This window comes from Eschscholzia californica, unplaced genomic scaffold (assembly GCF_041429995.1).
Source record: "Eschscholzia californica isolate CP2 unplaced genomic scaffold, dmEscCali1.0.p SCAF_1, whole genome shotgun sequence".
NCBI classification, from domain to species: domain Eukaryota; kingdom Viridiplantae; phylum Streptophyta; class Magnoliopsida; order Ranunculales; family Papaveraceae; genus Eschscholzia; species Eschscholzia californica.
The window spans coordinates 85,220,518-85,236,955 of NW_028238198.1; the positions used below are offsets into that span (position 1 = coordinate 85,220,518).

General features: G+C 37.4%; 3 protein-coding genes across 5 annotated transcripts; all 3 read left to right on the forward strand.

Moving 5' to 3' along the window:
- Positions 1-513: 513 nt before the first annotated feature.
- Positions 514-4,130, forward strand: LOC147570398 (uncharacterized). Of its 3 annotated transcripts, none has more exons than XM_086656962.1 (11): positions 520-1,133; positions 1,620-1,706; positions 1,789-1,922; positions 2,014-2,073; positions 2,222-2,336; positions 2,539-2,598; positions 2,992-3,060; positions 3,165-3,221; positions 3,382-3,453; positions 3,567-3,713; positions 3,797-4,130. In XM_086656962.1, the coding sequence occupies exons 1-11, from the start codon at positions 774-776 to the stop codon at positions 3,845-3,847; spliced, it is 1,212 nt and encodes a 403-aa protein (XP_086513088.1). In that variant the 5' UTR covers positions 520-773; the 3' UTR covers positions 3,848-4,130. The 3 variants fall into 3 exon arrangements, with proteins under 3 accessions (XP_086513090.1, XP_086513088.1, XP_086513089.1); XM_086656963.1 differs by having other exon boundaries at positions 541-1,133; positions 2,002-2,073; XM_086656964.1 differs by lacking the exon at positions 2,014-2,073 and having other exon boundaries at positions 514-1,133.
- Positions 4,131-5,841: 1,711 nt separating this feature from the next.
- Positions 5,842-12,153, forward strand: LOC147570399 (kinesin-like protein KIN-14R). The gene is made up of 19 exons (XM_086656965.1): positions 5,842-6,241; positions 6,522-6,823; positions 6,918-7,089; positions 7,168-7,238; positions 7,321-7,504; positions 7,790-7,899; positions 7,998-8,097; positions 8,176-8,262; positions 8,348-8,524; positions 8,611-8,884; positions 9,412-9,573; positions 9,664-9,879; positions 9,965-10,002; positions 10,112-10,275; positions 10,348-10,599; positions 10,695-10,760; positions 10,907-10,981; positions 11,074-11,142; positions 11,480-12,153. Exons 1-19 carry the CDS (start codon positions 5,968-5,970, stop codon positions 11,993-11,995), a joined length of 3,309 nt encoding a protein of 1,102 aa, XP_086513091.1. The 5' UTR covers positions 5,842-5,967; the 3' UTR covers positions 11,996-12,153.
- A 2,079-nt stretch (positions 12,154-14,232) lies between these two features.
- LOC147570400 (Pentatricopeptide repeat (PPR) superfamily protein) lies at positions 14,233-16,393 on the forward strand. The gene has a single exon (XM_086656966.1). It carries the CDS (start codon positions 14,368-14,370, stop codon positions 15,898-15,900), a length of 1,533 nt encoding a protein of 510 aa, XP_086513092.1. The 5' UTR covers positions 14,233-14,367; the 3' UTR covers positions 15,901-16,393.
- The last annotated feature ends 45 nt before the right edge of the window (positions 16,394-16,438 follow it).

Here is a 16,438-nt window from a genome sequence, read left to right on the forward strand (position 1 = left end):
TCAAGATGCGATAAGCACGATAACCGCCTAAACTTAAACATTCTAGACTATCGGGCATAAAGTCTATCGAAATTAGAGGCATGAAACTCATCAAACTGCTTTATTTAGACCTTTAATAACCCAAGTTCGATAAACCATGAATTAGAATCCTGACATTTTCTGTCAACTCGAGGGGTTAAGTAAAATACTTATCAGTTAAGGCCCTTAACTTAAAGGGTATCCTCCTCAAATGCTAATTGGTTTGGAATAACAAGGCAGTGGCATAATCTGCAATTTTATTTGCATTATGTATTCTATTTTGTCGACCGTTAGGGTCTTTTCATTTTCGATCTTCAGGATCTTTTGTCGGCCTTTAGGGTTTTTTCTTTGAGTCAGTGTCGTGTCAATTTCTTTCTCTTCATGAGGCACTTTGCATTCGAAAGTTATATGAACTTATCTTATGTATCTCATGAAGTTTTCAGATGAGAGAAATAAAAATTACCTGCCATGTAACTTCGTGATTGTTATTACAATGAATGAAAATATGGTTTTGCTCAATAACAAAAAAAAAAAAAAAAAAACAAGTCAGTGGCATAATATGCAATTATTCGTTACTTCAGGGGTGTTTTATGAACCGGTCATCTTCTTTCTTCTTCTTCTTCATCTTCTTTTTCTGTTTTAGAACCTGCAAATTTCAGTTCGTTCTTCTAGGGTTCTTTCTCAGAGTTTAAACAGTAACTATAAATGATGTTCTTATCTGCAATGATACAACAAGTTATGAAGTAAGGTTCATTATGGTTAGGGTTTTTCGGTTTTCTAAGATGAAACATTTCGGAAAAATGGACGCGGTGAACTCATCTCCGCTTCATGGTCGTCATTTTGAAGGAGATGAAGAATCCATGCAAAGCCCTCTCGAAGGAGAAGCAGAAGTAGGATATGAAGACGAAGGTGATTATGACGATGGTGATGATGGCATTGACGATGATGTTGATGGTGGAGGTGATCAGATGGTGGATTATGGAGAAGAAACCAAAGTGAATCGAGAAACCCTAGTCGAACTTACCCATACTGTTCCTTTAGTGTGTGGACCCAGTGAACTCACTATGTCCTTTCAAGGCGAAGTTTATGTCTTTCATGCAGTTACCCCTCAAAAGGTCCATCTTTTATATAACTCCATCTACTAGTTCAAATGTGACATATTTCTGTTCTTTTCGTGCAAATTTTAATGGGTTCTTCTCGGATTGCATGCCTTTTACTTTACTTGCTTAATTTCGAGTTTCGGATTCTAGTACTAATGGCAGAGAATTTGCACAAGATTTCAGTTTTCTTTTTGGGTTTAAGACTGAATCTTGGGGTTTTTTTACTTGGCATCTTATATTTGCTTAATTGGCTTTCGGGTTCCACTTGTCTCATCTTGTCATTTTCTTACCTGGTTGAATTTTGGTGATTAGTTGGTTGTTGTGAACCAGGAAGATCATAAGTCTCATTAAAACTCCTTTGATGGTACACAAATTGGATAACACAATTGATTGAACTCCAGTGCCATTTTGCTAGGTTATATCAAATTAGTTCTTTGGGGGTTGGGAGTTCCTTTTGTTCTTGAAGTTGTGTTTGATTTACGTTATATGTACTCATTATAGGTGAAAGCAGTGCTATTGCTTTTGGGAGCGGGTGACCAACCTACTACCATCCCAACTTTTGGTTTATCTATGCACCAGAGCAACCAGGTAGCTGTGTGGGTATACATATTTTTCACCATAATTTTATATTTGGTATATATTATCACCGTTTAATCTCACGTTTTTCCAGGATGTGGTTAATGGCCCAAGATGCTCGAATAATTCAGGAAGAAATGGTTCCTTGATTAGGTTCCGTGAAAAGCGGAAAGAACGAAACTTTGACAAGAAAATCCGTTATACTTCCCGTAGAGGGTTGACTCAAAGGTAATGAGGATTTGGTATTGAATTTTTAACTCTAAACAGAAGATAACCCTGCCTTCCGACGCCTTCATGTGTATCACAGTGTTGTACTTAGGAGTCCATCTATCATTTTCAATAGGATGCATCGGTGGGAAACTTCGAAGAGCGTCCTACAGTGTGATGGCTCTCCTTGTTCAGAATTTGAGCGAGTTATTTTCATTGCACATGATCATTTTGAAGAGAAACTTTTTCTTTGATATATTTGCTTCATTGGTACCCTTTTCCATCTTCTTTCATTTGTTTTGTTCCTTACCATAATATAGTGTTCGTAAGTGTCGACACTGTGGCATTGATGAGAAGTCAACTCCAGCAATGCGACGTGGCCCATCTGGACCAAGGTCTCTGTGCAATGCTTGTGGATTGATGTGGGCTAACAAGGTTGGTATAGTTTTAGGGGTTGAAGGACATGGTTTATGTATGTATAAATTGTGACATGTTGATGATTGTCCTTTCTTTTTGGGGAAGGTATTTGATGTATGTTCTTCATTGTAAGTGGTTAAGTCACTGTGTGTTGACAAATCTTAGTCATACTGGATTCGTCAATATTATATGATATGCTTTGATTTGTCTGTATTGGTAGGGAACTCTCAGAGACCTCAGTAAGAGTGGAAGAAATCTTTCTTATGATCAAAACAAACAGGTACGGGTTCCTAGAATTGTAAACTCTTTTCGTTGCTACTAGTAGATTTTATGTCGTAATTCTCATCTGACGACATGATTCGATACTGTTCCAAAAGTTTCCAAGGCTATGCTTTTTCATATTGCATCCTTCGAAATTTGTCAAACATTTTTTCTTTCAAGTTCCGTATTTTCATTTCCCAACTCATTTTTGTCTCATGCTTTCCCAGTGGAACTGACTTGGCCAGTCATTATTTTCCTCAAATCCAAAAGCAGGGTCATCTTTGAGGATGCTCTTACGTAGTCATGTTATTGAAGATTTAGAAAACGACTACTTCAACAGTATATGAGTAAAAGAATAAAAGTTTCGGGAGTCATTTAACTAGTATTACTTGTCTTATTGGGTTTTGTTCAGGATTCTTCAGTAGATAATGAAAATTTAACGACGGAGACACAAAATGTGCCTAACCACAAAGATGAGCTGGTACACTCTTTTAGGATAAGCTTCTACCTTGTTCTCCCTACAGAAGAATTGTTTCGTTCGTCACTGTTATATTGAATATGGAACTCAATCCACGGATGGTGCAGGAAACTTTTGAACTAATCACTGAATCCAAATATCGTACTCTCAACCCAGATGAGCAGGTCTATTTTTGTTCTCGTTTGTTCATGTCATTTAATTTTTGGGTTCTGCTTCTAGACCAACATCTGAATTTCTCAATTCTCATTTCGGTATTTCTTTATATAACCATTTACACTAGATTGTCCAACTTCATCATTTGGTTATTGGAGTTTGGCTATGCAGGAAACCTCTGAAGATCTTACAAAGTTTTTACCAATTGGAGTCGAAAATCCTTCTGCAGATCTCAACGAACAGGTATAACTCTGCAATGTCTGTCTCAATGAATGTTCTGCAGGTCAAGTAATAGTAGCTTAGACAGTCATGTGGTTGGTCCTGTCTCAAGTAAGCCCTTGTGTGTGGACTTGCAGACACCAGATTACGCCATGGAAACACAGAGTCTATGGGGAGATGGAGTTCTACCATCTGACTTTTGGGATTTTCTAGGAACCACCGATGATCTTGATCATGAATCAATTGCTGAAGTTGAGACTGCTGCCAACCTCATATGTAATCAGGTGAAACTCACATTTTGGCACAATAAATGCTATTACTCTCTCTAGTATGTGACTCAACAGCACTTTTTTTTTTATCTTCACAGAGCGATATCAATGGAGGTTCCCTTATAGCGAGCTGTGACCGAGCTCTCTGACTTGACTTCCAATGGCAAATTCATGACATCAAACTGTAGATACATGAGAGACAGAGAGAGAGAGAGAGAGAGAGAGAGAGAGAGAGAGAGAGATGGGAAATTTTGGTTGTCATCCCTAAGGTTGCGATTTTGCGAAGGTGCCTAAGTTTCGATGATTATGTTTTGTCCTGGAATTTTGCAGCAGCTTACTCTAGTTGGTTAAAGATAATTAAGTCATAGAGTTTGTAAGCAACAACTTGATGACTTGGTAGACCCACTTTTGTCTATATGATACTATTCTCGACCTGTTGCTACTAAGCATACAGTTTTAGCCTTTTTGTTTCAACGTGTGCCCTTAGGACACATCTAGAAAAGAAAATGAAAATTGCCAACAATAGCAGTTTGCCAGCAACCTTACCTAGGTGAAATAAAATCGATGATGGAGGACTTTGGGGAATCCAAAAGAGAAATAAACAAATCTGTCTCACCTCTTCTCAACCACCCCAACTTCCGACCACTGTCACAATTTTCGACCACCTACTACCTACTACTTCTCTGTGAGTTTGGGGCATATTCTTCATCTTAAGAGCATCTCCAACTGGCGTCGAAAGGGGCTGCCTTAGGCTCAATCCCAACCCAACCCTTCGGCCGACCAAAGTGTTGGAGACACAACTTCAACCAACAAAGCTCTATGGGTACCGTATACATAAGATGAAGATGTTTCACTTGTTCATTCTTTTTTGAAAATCACGTATGATGAGGTGACCGGAAATAATCAGTACTCTAAAGTATTTTGGCAAAAAAATTCCGAGGAATATAATGCAGAGGCGGTCCGAGAGTGTTCGTACGGGAGTTGTAAATCTTGTTTCAGTAAGATAAACTCTATATGGCATAACTTTATATCTATTTTGAGGCTAGTAAATAAAATTCAAAAAGTCGAGGAAAACGATTATGATCGGGTAATTATTCAATCTTTTAATCCCTTTATTTATATTTTTTCAACTTCATAATATAAAATTAAAATAAATTTTGTTTCTTTCAGTTCCATAGAGCACTTGATACTTATAAAACAATCATAAAGGAAAAGCTTTAGATTCCAACATGTTTACAAAATTTTGATGACACACAACAAGTGGATGTCAGAAATGTCAGGTCCGACAACATCCGACAAAAGAGATTTTAGTTTCATTCCTACGGAGGAAAGATCAATTAGTCGTAAACAAGTCAAAGCAAATGCAAGAGTTTGAGAAAATTATACAAATTCTACTGTTAAAGACAAAGAAGTCAATGGTTCTTCAAAAACTCCAACTGAGGGATATTGAGAAGCGAGAGACCAAGAAGCACACCGAAGAGCAATTGCAATGAATGAAGTTGTGGAATTACAACGGAAAAATGCATGGGTGCAACAAGAATCTCTACGAGTTCATCAAGAAAACCTACGAGTACAACAAGAATACAAGAACCAAAAAATGCAATATGCTAGAGATCAATATGGTGTGAACTTAATGATGATTGATGCTAGGACTCTCGACGAAGATGGTGCACGAATGCTTAAGGCAACGCGAGATGCTTATATGATCGGTCTTCCGCGAGACCCAAGAAATCTCTTCTAGTTATCTTTAGTAATCATTGTTGTTTAGTCGTAGTTAAGTAGACTTAAAGTTTGAAATAACTGATTGTAAGCAATGTTGTTTGATCGAACTTATCAAGTAAATTGGGAAATTAAAATATTCAAAATTTAGGCCCAAGTGCGACATTGGAGATGATTTTTGAGGCTGACCTGAGACTTAAATTTTGGGTTGAAAAATAATTTTTTATGCCCGACATGTTGGGCTTGGAGTTGATCTAACAAGTTGTATTTTGGCCCAAAAACGACAGTCCATTATTCCCTGCGACAGGTCCTATTTCTCACCAAGATCTCGACCATCATCTTCATAATATGAACGGTGAGATGATTCACTTACGCGCCTACGCGGGCACAGTGGGGAGGTTATATAGTAGTTTTAATTATACTAAATAACGGTCACAAATTATTTCAAATTTTGAAAAAAGATGCTAACAAAGGGAAAAATAACTTTCTCACCTAAAATATAAATCAGAATATCTAATTTTTCAGTCGGAACGAAGCGCAATTGTGTTCAATGGAAAAGATTACTCAGACAAACATTTCTTCTCACAGCAACTTAGAAACCCTAGAAACTGAATCTTGTTTTTCTAGGGTTTATGATTGGGAGAACGATATTGAATATAAAAATACTTCATCTTTTCTCGATGAGTATAGATCTCCAAGAATAGTCAAGAAAAGTTCAATCAAAGATGTTGATAATGATGATGACGGATGTTCATTTGATTCGATCCTCTGTATTTCGGGTTCAAGATTAGTGGCTGCGGGGTTTTCTCTGATAAATTGCACAGGTCAGTAGTTCTAATCTGTAACTTCTTATTCTTGCAATTCCCTTAAATCTTCTTGTTGTCAATCTGTATTAATATAATTTCTTAGACTGTTTGAACACAAATTTTGGATTTATTGATTAGGGTTTTGAGTTCATTGATATGCTTGGGATATGATAGATTGATAGAGGTCACTCTGGGAAAAGAAACATTTTTTTTGTTGAATTTGTAGATTAGGGTTTCAACTTAATTGTTCATTTTCTGAATCTTAACAATTTTTATTTTCTTTTATTTGTTGCATTAGAGGAGGATTTTGTTATGTTTGTGAATGCTGGAGGTGGGGCTCTAAATGAAGGGGAATCTAGTATGAAATTCAAAGCTGATACTTATTTTCAAGGAGGGCAATCATTGAGAACGGATCAGAGTATTATCGGTGGCGGTGATTATCCATCGATTTATCAATCAGCAAGGAGTGGAAACTTCAGTTACAAGTTTGACAATCTTCCCCAAGGAGATTATTTTGTTGATCTACATTTTGTAGAGATCATATACACCAATGGACCTAAAGGAATTAGATTGTTTAATGTTTTTTTACAGGGAGATAAGGTGAGAGAATCTTAATCAATTATCTTTTCTCTTTGAATGGTGTATTTATTTAGTTCTGACCCTGAACCCTTTATCGGCTAACTGACGTTGGTAGGTTTTGTCCGAACTGGATATTTACTCTGTTGTTGGAGGCAACAAACCTTTGCAGCTTCTTGATGCCAGAGTATCTGTGGGTGAAGATGGATTAGTTGAATTAAGCTTCGAAGGGGTTCATGGAAATCCAGTAATTAGTGGAATTTGCATCAGGAGGGCGTCCAAGTTATCAGGTATATTTTCTTGTAGAATCAGTGATCTTAGTATACTAGACCAGACTTTCTGTATTGATGTCGGTAACTATGATTCAGCTCCTCCAACGAAACTGGATAACCTTATCTGCAAAAACTGTGCAACCGAAATAGAAGTTCCTTCTGCTCAGGTTAGAATAAGTAACTGAAGATGTCATTAGCTATGATATTTTCGTAGTGATGCTTATTTGGTTTTATTTGATGACTTTTCAGAAAAAAATTATGCAACTAAACTCTAAGGCGAAGTATGAGGAGAAGATAAAGGAATTGACTAGCCAGTGCAAGCTTAAGAGCAATGAGTGCCACGAGGCTTGGATGTCACTGACAGCTACAAATGAACAATTGGAGAAGGTCCAGATGGAGTTAGATGATAAGATGTTCCATCTCAATAGCCTTGGTAAGTTGATATAAGGTAGAGATATTTTACACAAAATTGGGATGACCTGGGGAGATAGACCCATCATCCTAGGAGTTTGGATAGGATGAAATTGACATACTTTTTATTGTTCCCTAATTCATATTTATTTTAGTGGTTTGCGTTTCTTTTTGGCATTACTTTTGTTCATTTGCATGGGCGAGACTAATACAAACTATAGAGGGAATGATGTGGATTGCAACTCCATTATTCATTTATGTGTACCTGTGATTTCCTTATGTTGGATAATGTACTGCTAATATGCAGATCAAACCATGGAAAAGCAAACAACGAAGTTGAAGGACGTTTCTTCCACATATGAACATGACAAAAGACTATGGGTGGCAGCTATTAATAACTTGGAAGTAAAAATCAAGGTAAAGAGTTCAGTTCCTTGACTGAAAACAGAAAAGATTGCCTTCCTTATTGTGACAACCAATCAGATTTTCTTGCTTATCGCTTAGTCTCTTCACAGATAATGAAAAAAGAGCAATTACAACTATCACGTGAAGCCCATGAATGTACTGATTCGATTCCTGAATTGAATAAAATGGTCTTTGCTGTTCAAGCCTTAGGTAAGTTGGAGTCCAACGAAATCTGGACATAATTGTCGTGGAAAATTTGTACCTCATAATTCTATTTCTTTTGGATAGTTGAACAATGTGAAGATCTCAAAGGGAAATATGCTGAGGAACATGCAAAGAGAAAGAAGCTATATAACGAAGTTCAGGAGGCGAAAGGCATGTTCTTTTGATATGCTTAGCTGTCACTACCCAAGTGGTAACTGAAGTAACTTTGAAATCTTATTCAATTACAATGTTGCAGGAAATATTAGGGTTTTCTGTAGATGCCGTCCGTTAAGTAAAGCAGAGTCCTCAGCTGGGTATGCAACTGTGGTTAACTTCAATGAAGCAAAGAATGGAGATATTGGCATACTTTCTGGGGGTCCTACGCAGAAGACCTTTAAGTTTGACAGAGTTTATACGCCAAAGGATGGTCAAGGTATGTATTTTCGGAATAATTGAATAAACAACAATTTTGTTTGGAAATTTATAGTTATTGAAGTGAAATTTTTTTTTCCACTGCAGTTGACGTGTTTGTAGATGCTTCACCAATGGTGGTTTCTGTCTTGGATGGTTATAATGTTTGTATATTTGCATACGGGCAAACAGGGACTGGAAAGACATTCACAATGGAGGGTCCTGAGAATAATAGAGGAGTCAATTATAGGACTCTTGAGGAGTTGTTTAATATTGCCAGGCAAAGGAGTGACACTTTTAGCTACAACATATCTGTCAGTGTGCTTGAAGTTTATAACGAGCAGATCAGGGACTTGCTTGCTACCTCCCCGGCAACAAAGAAGTAAATATGATCCTTGAATAAAAGTGACTATTTATCTGAAGCTTACATGTTTAAACCTTAAAGGGCAACATAAATAGGTGACTCAATAAGCCTAAAAGATTACCTTCCCTTAGAAGCTCTGTAACGTGGACACTAGCACGGTTGTATGTGAACCCGTTATCCCATAACGTCTCACACACACAAACACATAATATATTGTCTTAATTAATGACGACCTCTACTATTTTGATTTTTTGACATTGGACTCCAAGAGCTATTACATTAGACCTTTACTATTTGATCAACTATTGTTACATGATACTCAAATTACTGTTACCTATCTTAAAAAAAATACAAAAATAAAATAGCATTAACCTAGAGTGCCATTTTCTGGCCAATGTACGCACCGAAAGGGCGCTAGTAGCCAAGTATCATATATGAGTAACCATATCCGCCATGAAAAAAATACTAAAAGGAGTATTCCTGTTATTACATAGTTTCAGAGGAACTGTAGTGCTTATTGGCATTTGGATTTGATTGTGTTCTAGGTTGGAGGTAAGGCAAGCTTCTGAAGGGGTTCATCATGTTCCAGGAATTGTGGAAGCAGAAGTTGGGAACATTAACGAAGCATGGGATGTATTGCAAGCTGGGAGCAATGCTAGGGTCGTTGGATCGAACAACGTGAACGAGCGAAGTAGTAGATCTCACTGGTTCGTGACTACTATATTTTCTACATATTTTTTTTGTTAGTCATGAAAAATTGTGTTGAATCTTTTCATTCTGTCCCAATTTTGGCTCAGCATGCTTTGCATAATGGTAAAGGCGAAAAACCTGATGAACGGGGAGTGCACCAATAGTAAGCTTTGGCTTGTTGATTTAGCGGGTAGTGAGAGACTCGCAAAAACTGATGTGCAAGGGGAGCGCCTTAAGGAAGCTCAAAACATCAATAGATCACTTTCAGCTCTTGGGGATGTAATTTCTGCTTTAGGCAACAAAAGTACTCACATCCCATATAGGTCTATTCCTAAGCTTGCTTATCTACTAACAAAACTCTGTATTCTATCTTCTGCATATGCTGATTGTATTTTCCCTCTTTTACAGGAACTCAAAGCTAACTCATTTACTTCAAGATTCCTTAGGCAAGTTCAAGTTTGGGAAGAGTGGAAATTAAGTACTTAGTGGTTCGAGTTCTTGATGGCTCTTGTGCTATAGTTTCATTACATCAACTTCTGATTTTTTGTTTTGCAGGGGGTGACTCCAAGACTTTGATGTTTGTTCAAATTAGCCCTTCGGAGAATGATTTGGGTGAGACACTCAGTTCATTAAATTTTGCATCAAGAGTTCGAAAGATTGAGTTGGGTCCTGCCAAGAAGCAACTCGATATGGGTGAAGTTCAAAAGTTGAAAACAATGGTAGGTTTTCAACTTACGAACTCTTTATGTGTTAATTTATTTGCTAAGTTTGTTGTTTTTCTGCTTGTGAAGCTTGAAAAGGCGAAACAGGAATTAAGATCCAAAGAGGAGTCCTTACATAAGTTAGAAGAGACCGTACAAAACTTGGAAGCAAAAGCAAGATCCAAAGATCAGCTGTGCAGAAAACAAGAAGAAAAGGTCAAGGAACTCGAAGGGCATCTTGATTCGAGAACGCAGGTGGACAGTCAATGGCAGAAACAAGTTGGGCAGCTTAATGAAAATTTGAAGGGGAAAGAGGAAACTTGTAACACCCTTCTACACAAGGTGGTCTTTAGATTAATATAGTTCGAATTTTTATTCTACCTCCTTATAAACAAACAAACAGTAGTCTGAAGCACCTTCACATTTCCAATTTTCAGGTCAATGAGCTTGAAAATAAACTGAAAGAACGAGAAAAATTGGAGTCTTCGGCACTTCAAGAGAAGGTATCTGCAACAAATTTTAATCTCAATAAGGAACTTAGCGTTTCCCTTCATTTCACTTATTCCTTCAGGTGGCAAATTATTTGAAATGTGGGTGGATCACGAAAGCTGAAGACTAACAATGCTTTTTCTAATATTTTATTTCCCAGGCTCTGGAGTTTGAAAACAAGCTGAAGCAGAGAACAGAACAATCTGAATCCATCATTATGATCCTTGAAAGAAAGGTTGAAACTAAAGCAGAGAACAGAACAATATATCTTTCTGGTAGAAATCGAGAAATTCAAATTCCGAGTTTTTGATCATATATTTTACACAGGTCAAGGAGCTCGAAAACAAGCTTAAAGAACGAGATCAGAACTCAGAGTCACTACTGCTTCATCAAAAGGTATGTTTTACATTTTTCAGCTTAATTTGATTCTCAATCGAAATCGCAATTAAAATTTTCAACATGACCAAACTGAAAGCGTAAATATAGGAAAAGCTCTTTCATGTGAGCAGGGGCAAAGCCAAAAATTACTTAAGCCGGTGTGTTTTCACTCAGGTTAATTAGTATAGACCAAAACACTTAGGTCTACTCAACCTGTTTAAATGGAAACATTTTAGGCTAGTTCGGGCAACAGGTCCGGACGGGCTATCTAATTGTTCCATCCACCCCTAGCATGAGAGAGCTTGCCCAAGACCCTTTATATAAAAACTTTAGCAATTTCCACTTTCTATGGCAGATTCAGGAACTTGAAAACAAACTAAGAGAGCGAGACCAACAAGACGAGTTTAAACTACAACAGCTACATTCTGCCGAGAAGTTGAGAGCTACTCCTAATGAAGGAAAAATTCGGTTTGATGAGGAATACGTAAGTGAGAATGATCCTCAAATCCTAAGAAGCATGAACTCGATTAACCGTGTGCGAAATCAGGAGTCTACTTTGCTAAGGAGGGTCGATCCTCTTAGCAATATTATAAGGAAAAGGAAAACTAGAAGCGGTGAAATGGAGAACAACAATGGCCCATCGACTTCTTTACTTGAGAAGAAGATAATACCAAGTGAGTTGAAAAGAGCTAGGCAACTTCCAACTGAAGTGGAAAAACCTAAACAAAACGACCCATCGAAGGCATTTGCAAGGCTTACAAGAACAACGAAGACTGTTCATTCCAATCGGCTCTCTTCCCTTGGCAGAGCTACCAAAGATCCGGTTGTGGCAATCAAAGAAAGGGATAAAACAAGAGGTTGGTTAAGATAGTAGCAGGGATATAGGAAGTTGTTTTGTTTCTCTTTCTATTGTCTACCATTGTTAATACTTCTTGTGGTTGTCATAGATTTTAGGGAGAATTACTGAAAGTCCCGACTTTTGATAATGCGTTTACTGAAACCCCCTACTTTTATTAGTAATTACTGAAACCCCCGACTTCCGTTAGATTTAACTTTCATATTTTCAGTATTACTTTCTTGCCCTCTTACTAAAACCCCCACCTTTTGATAATCTGATTACTGAAACCCCCGACTTTTCTAACAAACTTGCCCACTTACTAAAACCCCTACCTTTACTAATTGAGATTACTGAAACCCCGACTTTTGAAATGAATGGACAAAGCAAAATGAACTCATTTAAAGAAACTAACTTAGATTTCGTCCCTTTCGCAAACCTTGTTCCCCGTGCATAAACCCATTCACACTCGGTGGTTGATTTCTGGATTGATCTCTACTGAATGTGGACCTCAATGTAGCTGCATGCATTAGAATGTGAGACACATTTTAGTGAGCAGGAAAAGATTAAACATTTACCTATTTGTACATTCAACAATAGCTTAAAACAGAATCTATTTATAATATTTGTCTAAAACTTAATTCCTTAAAACTTTTCCATAACTTTCTTTAATAATTACCACCTAAGGGTTTCTCATATTTTAGTATCCCAGTTAAGTAACCTTTAAAACCGTGCCGGATAACCGTCACCAATGTTATCCTAAAACTCAAAGCGAAAGATTTTTTTTAAACAGCATATAGAGAAACTATATAGGTACCTCAAATTAACATGCCAGGAGACGGGAGAAGAATAGAAGATGGACTTTTGATATAAGCACCTTGGTATTGTGTGTAAGGCGCCCACGATAATATGATCCCTCCACATGTCCGGTTTTGGTAAATGGGTCATTTCTCTCCCTCTGGGAGAATCACACCATCAAAACTAACGGAAGTCGGGGGTTTCAGTAATTACTAATAAAAGTCGGGGGTTTCAGTAAACCCATTATCAAAAGTCGGGGGTTTCAGTAATTCTCCCTAGATTTTACAGTTACAGGATGACCCCACAGGGGGTCATATTCCTCTACAGTTTTCTTTTGTATGTTTGTTTATCAGAATGATCGCAACAACACCTTGTTTTACATATTGATGAGGTTTTTTTGGGTGGGATTGGCGCTTAAATGAGAAGTCCAAATTTTACTAAGATCCCATGCATGAAATTTGTCGAGAGTTTTTGGATAGGGCTACTAGAACTTTGAATTTCAGTCAACACCCTTTGGTTGGAGTGATTACAGAGTTGGTTTCCACTCTCTAGGTCGAGGGTTCGAGACACGGAGTCACACCCCTTAAAATATGTTGACATTTAAAAAGAAAAATTGAATTTCAGAGGTAGATAGATATGCCCGTAAAAAGTTGCCTTAATTTGTCTTTCTCAGAGGTAGTTTGCTTAAAGTGAGGCTGACCCGAGCAGGCCTGACATGCAAAACCCGCATAACTTGTGTCAAGGGCTTGTTGAGCCCAAGCCCTTCCATGGGCTAGGTCAGAATGAGGCAGGCTATAAAGACTGGGCTAGGGCAAAACGAGGTAGGCTATACGAACTGGGGTAGGCCGTAGACCCAAATTATGCAGGCTATTCAATTACCCTTAAAAGGACCAAATAGCCTAGGTTTTGGACGTGCTGGGCTGGTTCATCTAGCCCAAAAGGTATGATCTCGCCAAGCCCATTGGACCGCGGTTTGTCAATGTAGCCCCTCTCACGCTTGCCTTAGTTACCTAATAGCCAATCGATCCTGGGCTAGGCCCAAGTGCCGCATGCTATAAAAATACCTTGAAAAAGGACCAAATAGCCTAGGCTGGGCTAACACATGCTGGACTAGTTCTAGCCCAAAAGTTATGGTCGGGCAAGCCCATTGTACTGCGGGTTGTTAGTGTTGCCCGCCCCAGCTTTACCTGAGGTACATAATAACCAATCCGATCTTCAAGCGAGTCTACAAATAATATATCAACGCTATCTAGGACAATTTGAATGCCGCTATATTTAGGTGAGAGAATAGTTACTACTGGATTGGCAGAAATGAAATCCATACGACGAATTCCTTTTACCAATTCTATAATAAAAAGGAAAAACTATTGTTTACGGGAATGTACAATATTAATATATCAACAGGTCACACAGCGCCTTTCAACAAAAAAAAAAAAGCAAAAAGGTCAAATAGGGGATGAGAGAAGCAAACTTGCACTTTCAAATCACTCTCTTATAAATACCGAAATCTAGAATTCAAATTATACCAAATCTTTACCGCCATTCCCATCTGCTAGGTATTTTATCAAACACCTTGCGTGCAATAACCATTAAAAGCTTCCTTGAACTTAATGAAGTCAATTTCTCTCAATCTCGAACGTCATTTCTCTTCTTCTTCCCTTCCATGGATATCTCCTCTTCAATACCTAAAACCCACATCTCCAAAACCAGATCCTCCTCCATCCCAAATCACCACTTCCTTCTTAGAAGATTCACAAAGACGAAAAAGCAAATTTATAACTCATGATTCCGCCATTAAAATGATCAAGCGTGAAACTGACCCACAACTTGCTTTAGAAATTTTTAACCAGGCATCAAAACAACGAGGATTCAATCACAATCACAACACTTATTCCATCATCATTCATAAGCTTGCTCAATTAAAGAAATTCAATGCTGTTGATTTAGTTCTTCGTCAAATGAACTTTGAAACTTGTAAATTTCATGAAGGTTTGTTCTTAAATCTCATGACCCATTTCTTTAAATCTTCATTACATGAAAAAATACTTGAAATGTTTTATTTAATTCAACCTGTTGTTCGTGAAAAACCCTCATTGAAAGCTATTAGTACTTGCTTAAACCTACTTGTTGAATCTAGTAGACTTGATTTAGCTCGAAAACTTCTATCTGATTTGAAAAAAAGATTTGATTTTAAACCCAATACTTGCATTTTCAATATTCTAGTTAAACATCATTGTAAGAACAATGATCTTGATTCTGCTTTCAGAGTTGTAACTGAGATGAGAAAATCTGAAATTTCTTACCCTAATTTAATCACTTACTCTACTTTAATGGGTGGTCTTTGTGAAAATGGGAAACTAAAAGAAGCCATTGAATTGTTTGAAGAAATGGTTTCGAAACATCAGATATTACCAGATGCTTTAACATACAATGTTTTGATTACTGGGTTTTGTCGAGGAGGGAAAGTCGATCGAGCTAGAAAGATTATCGATTTTATGAGAAAAAATGGGTGTAACCCGAATTTGTTTAATTACTCAGCTCTTATGAATGGGTTATGTAAGGAAGGAAAAATAGAGGAAGTGAAAGAAGTTTTCGACGAATTGAGAAATTCCGGATTGGTAATTGATGTGGTTGGTTATACTACATTGATTAACTGTTTTTGTAGAGTTGGGAAAGTTGATGAAGCTATCGACTTGCTTAGAGAGATGAGAGAGAAAGATTGTAGAGCAGATACTGTAACTTATAATGTCATACTTGGAGGTCTATGTAGAGAAAGAAGGTTCGAAGAGGCTATGGGAATGCTTGAGAGGTTGCCGTACGAAGGTGCTCGTTTGGACAAAGGGAGTTACAGGATTGTATTGAATTTCTTATGTAAGGAGAAGAAAATGGAAAAAGCCATGGATTTGTTAAGTTTGATGATAGGAAGAGGATTTCGACCTCATTTTGCGACATCGAATGATTTGTTGGTTAGTTTATGTGAGGAGGAGAAGGTGGGTGATGCAATTTTGGCATTGAATGGATTGGTAGATATGGGGTTCAAGCCAGAGTTTGAATGTTGGGGTAAGTTAGTTGAATCTGTGTCCAGAGAAAGAAAGCTAGTGAAGGCATTTGAACTACTTGATGAGTTAGTAGGAGAAGAATGAACTCTTATACGGAGTATTATTTTCCAAGTTCAGATTTTGATGGACTAGAAGGACTCAAGATGATGAAATTTTGAAACCATCTCTGGCTCACGCTTTGTTGCCATTGAAACGTGCAAGGAACTTGAAAACTAAACCACCCGTACAAGAAATGGGTTGTAGGTGATCTTCCTTTCGGTAGGTTTAGTCGCCACGAGTCTAGATTCATTCAACGAAAAGCATACGAAACTCATTTGAACTTGGTTTTTCAAGAGTGGTAAAAGATCCGAATAGGATCTAGTTGTTCCAATGTATTACTTTGTCTGTCGTGAAATCGGATTAGAAATATAGTAGTAGTCTAAAATGTAAAATGGGAATATTTTCTTCTTCTTTTTGCTAATTTTAATGCTTCTTTTTTTTTAGAAAAATGAAGGTTCGAAACAGTGGAGGCAAATGTATAAGATATCCTTGTTAAGGCAAATGATATATAAGATTGATTATGAATTAAGATTCTAAAGGAAGAAGAAGACCAAATTCTTAAGATAACAAAGAAATGTAAACA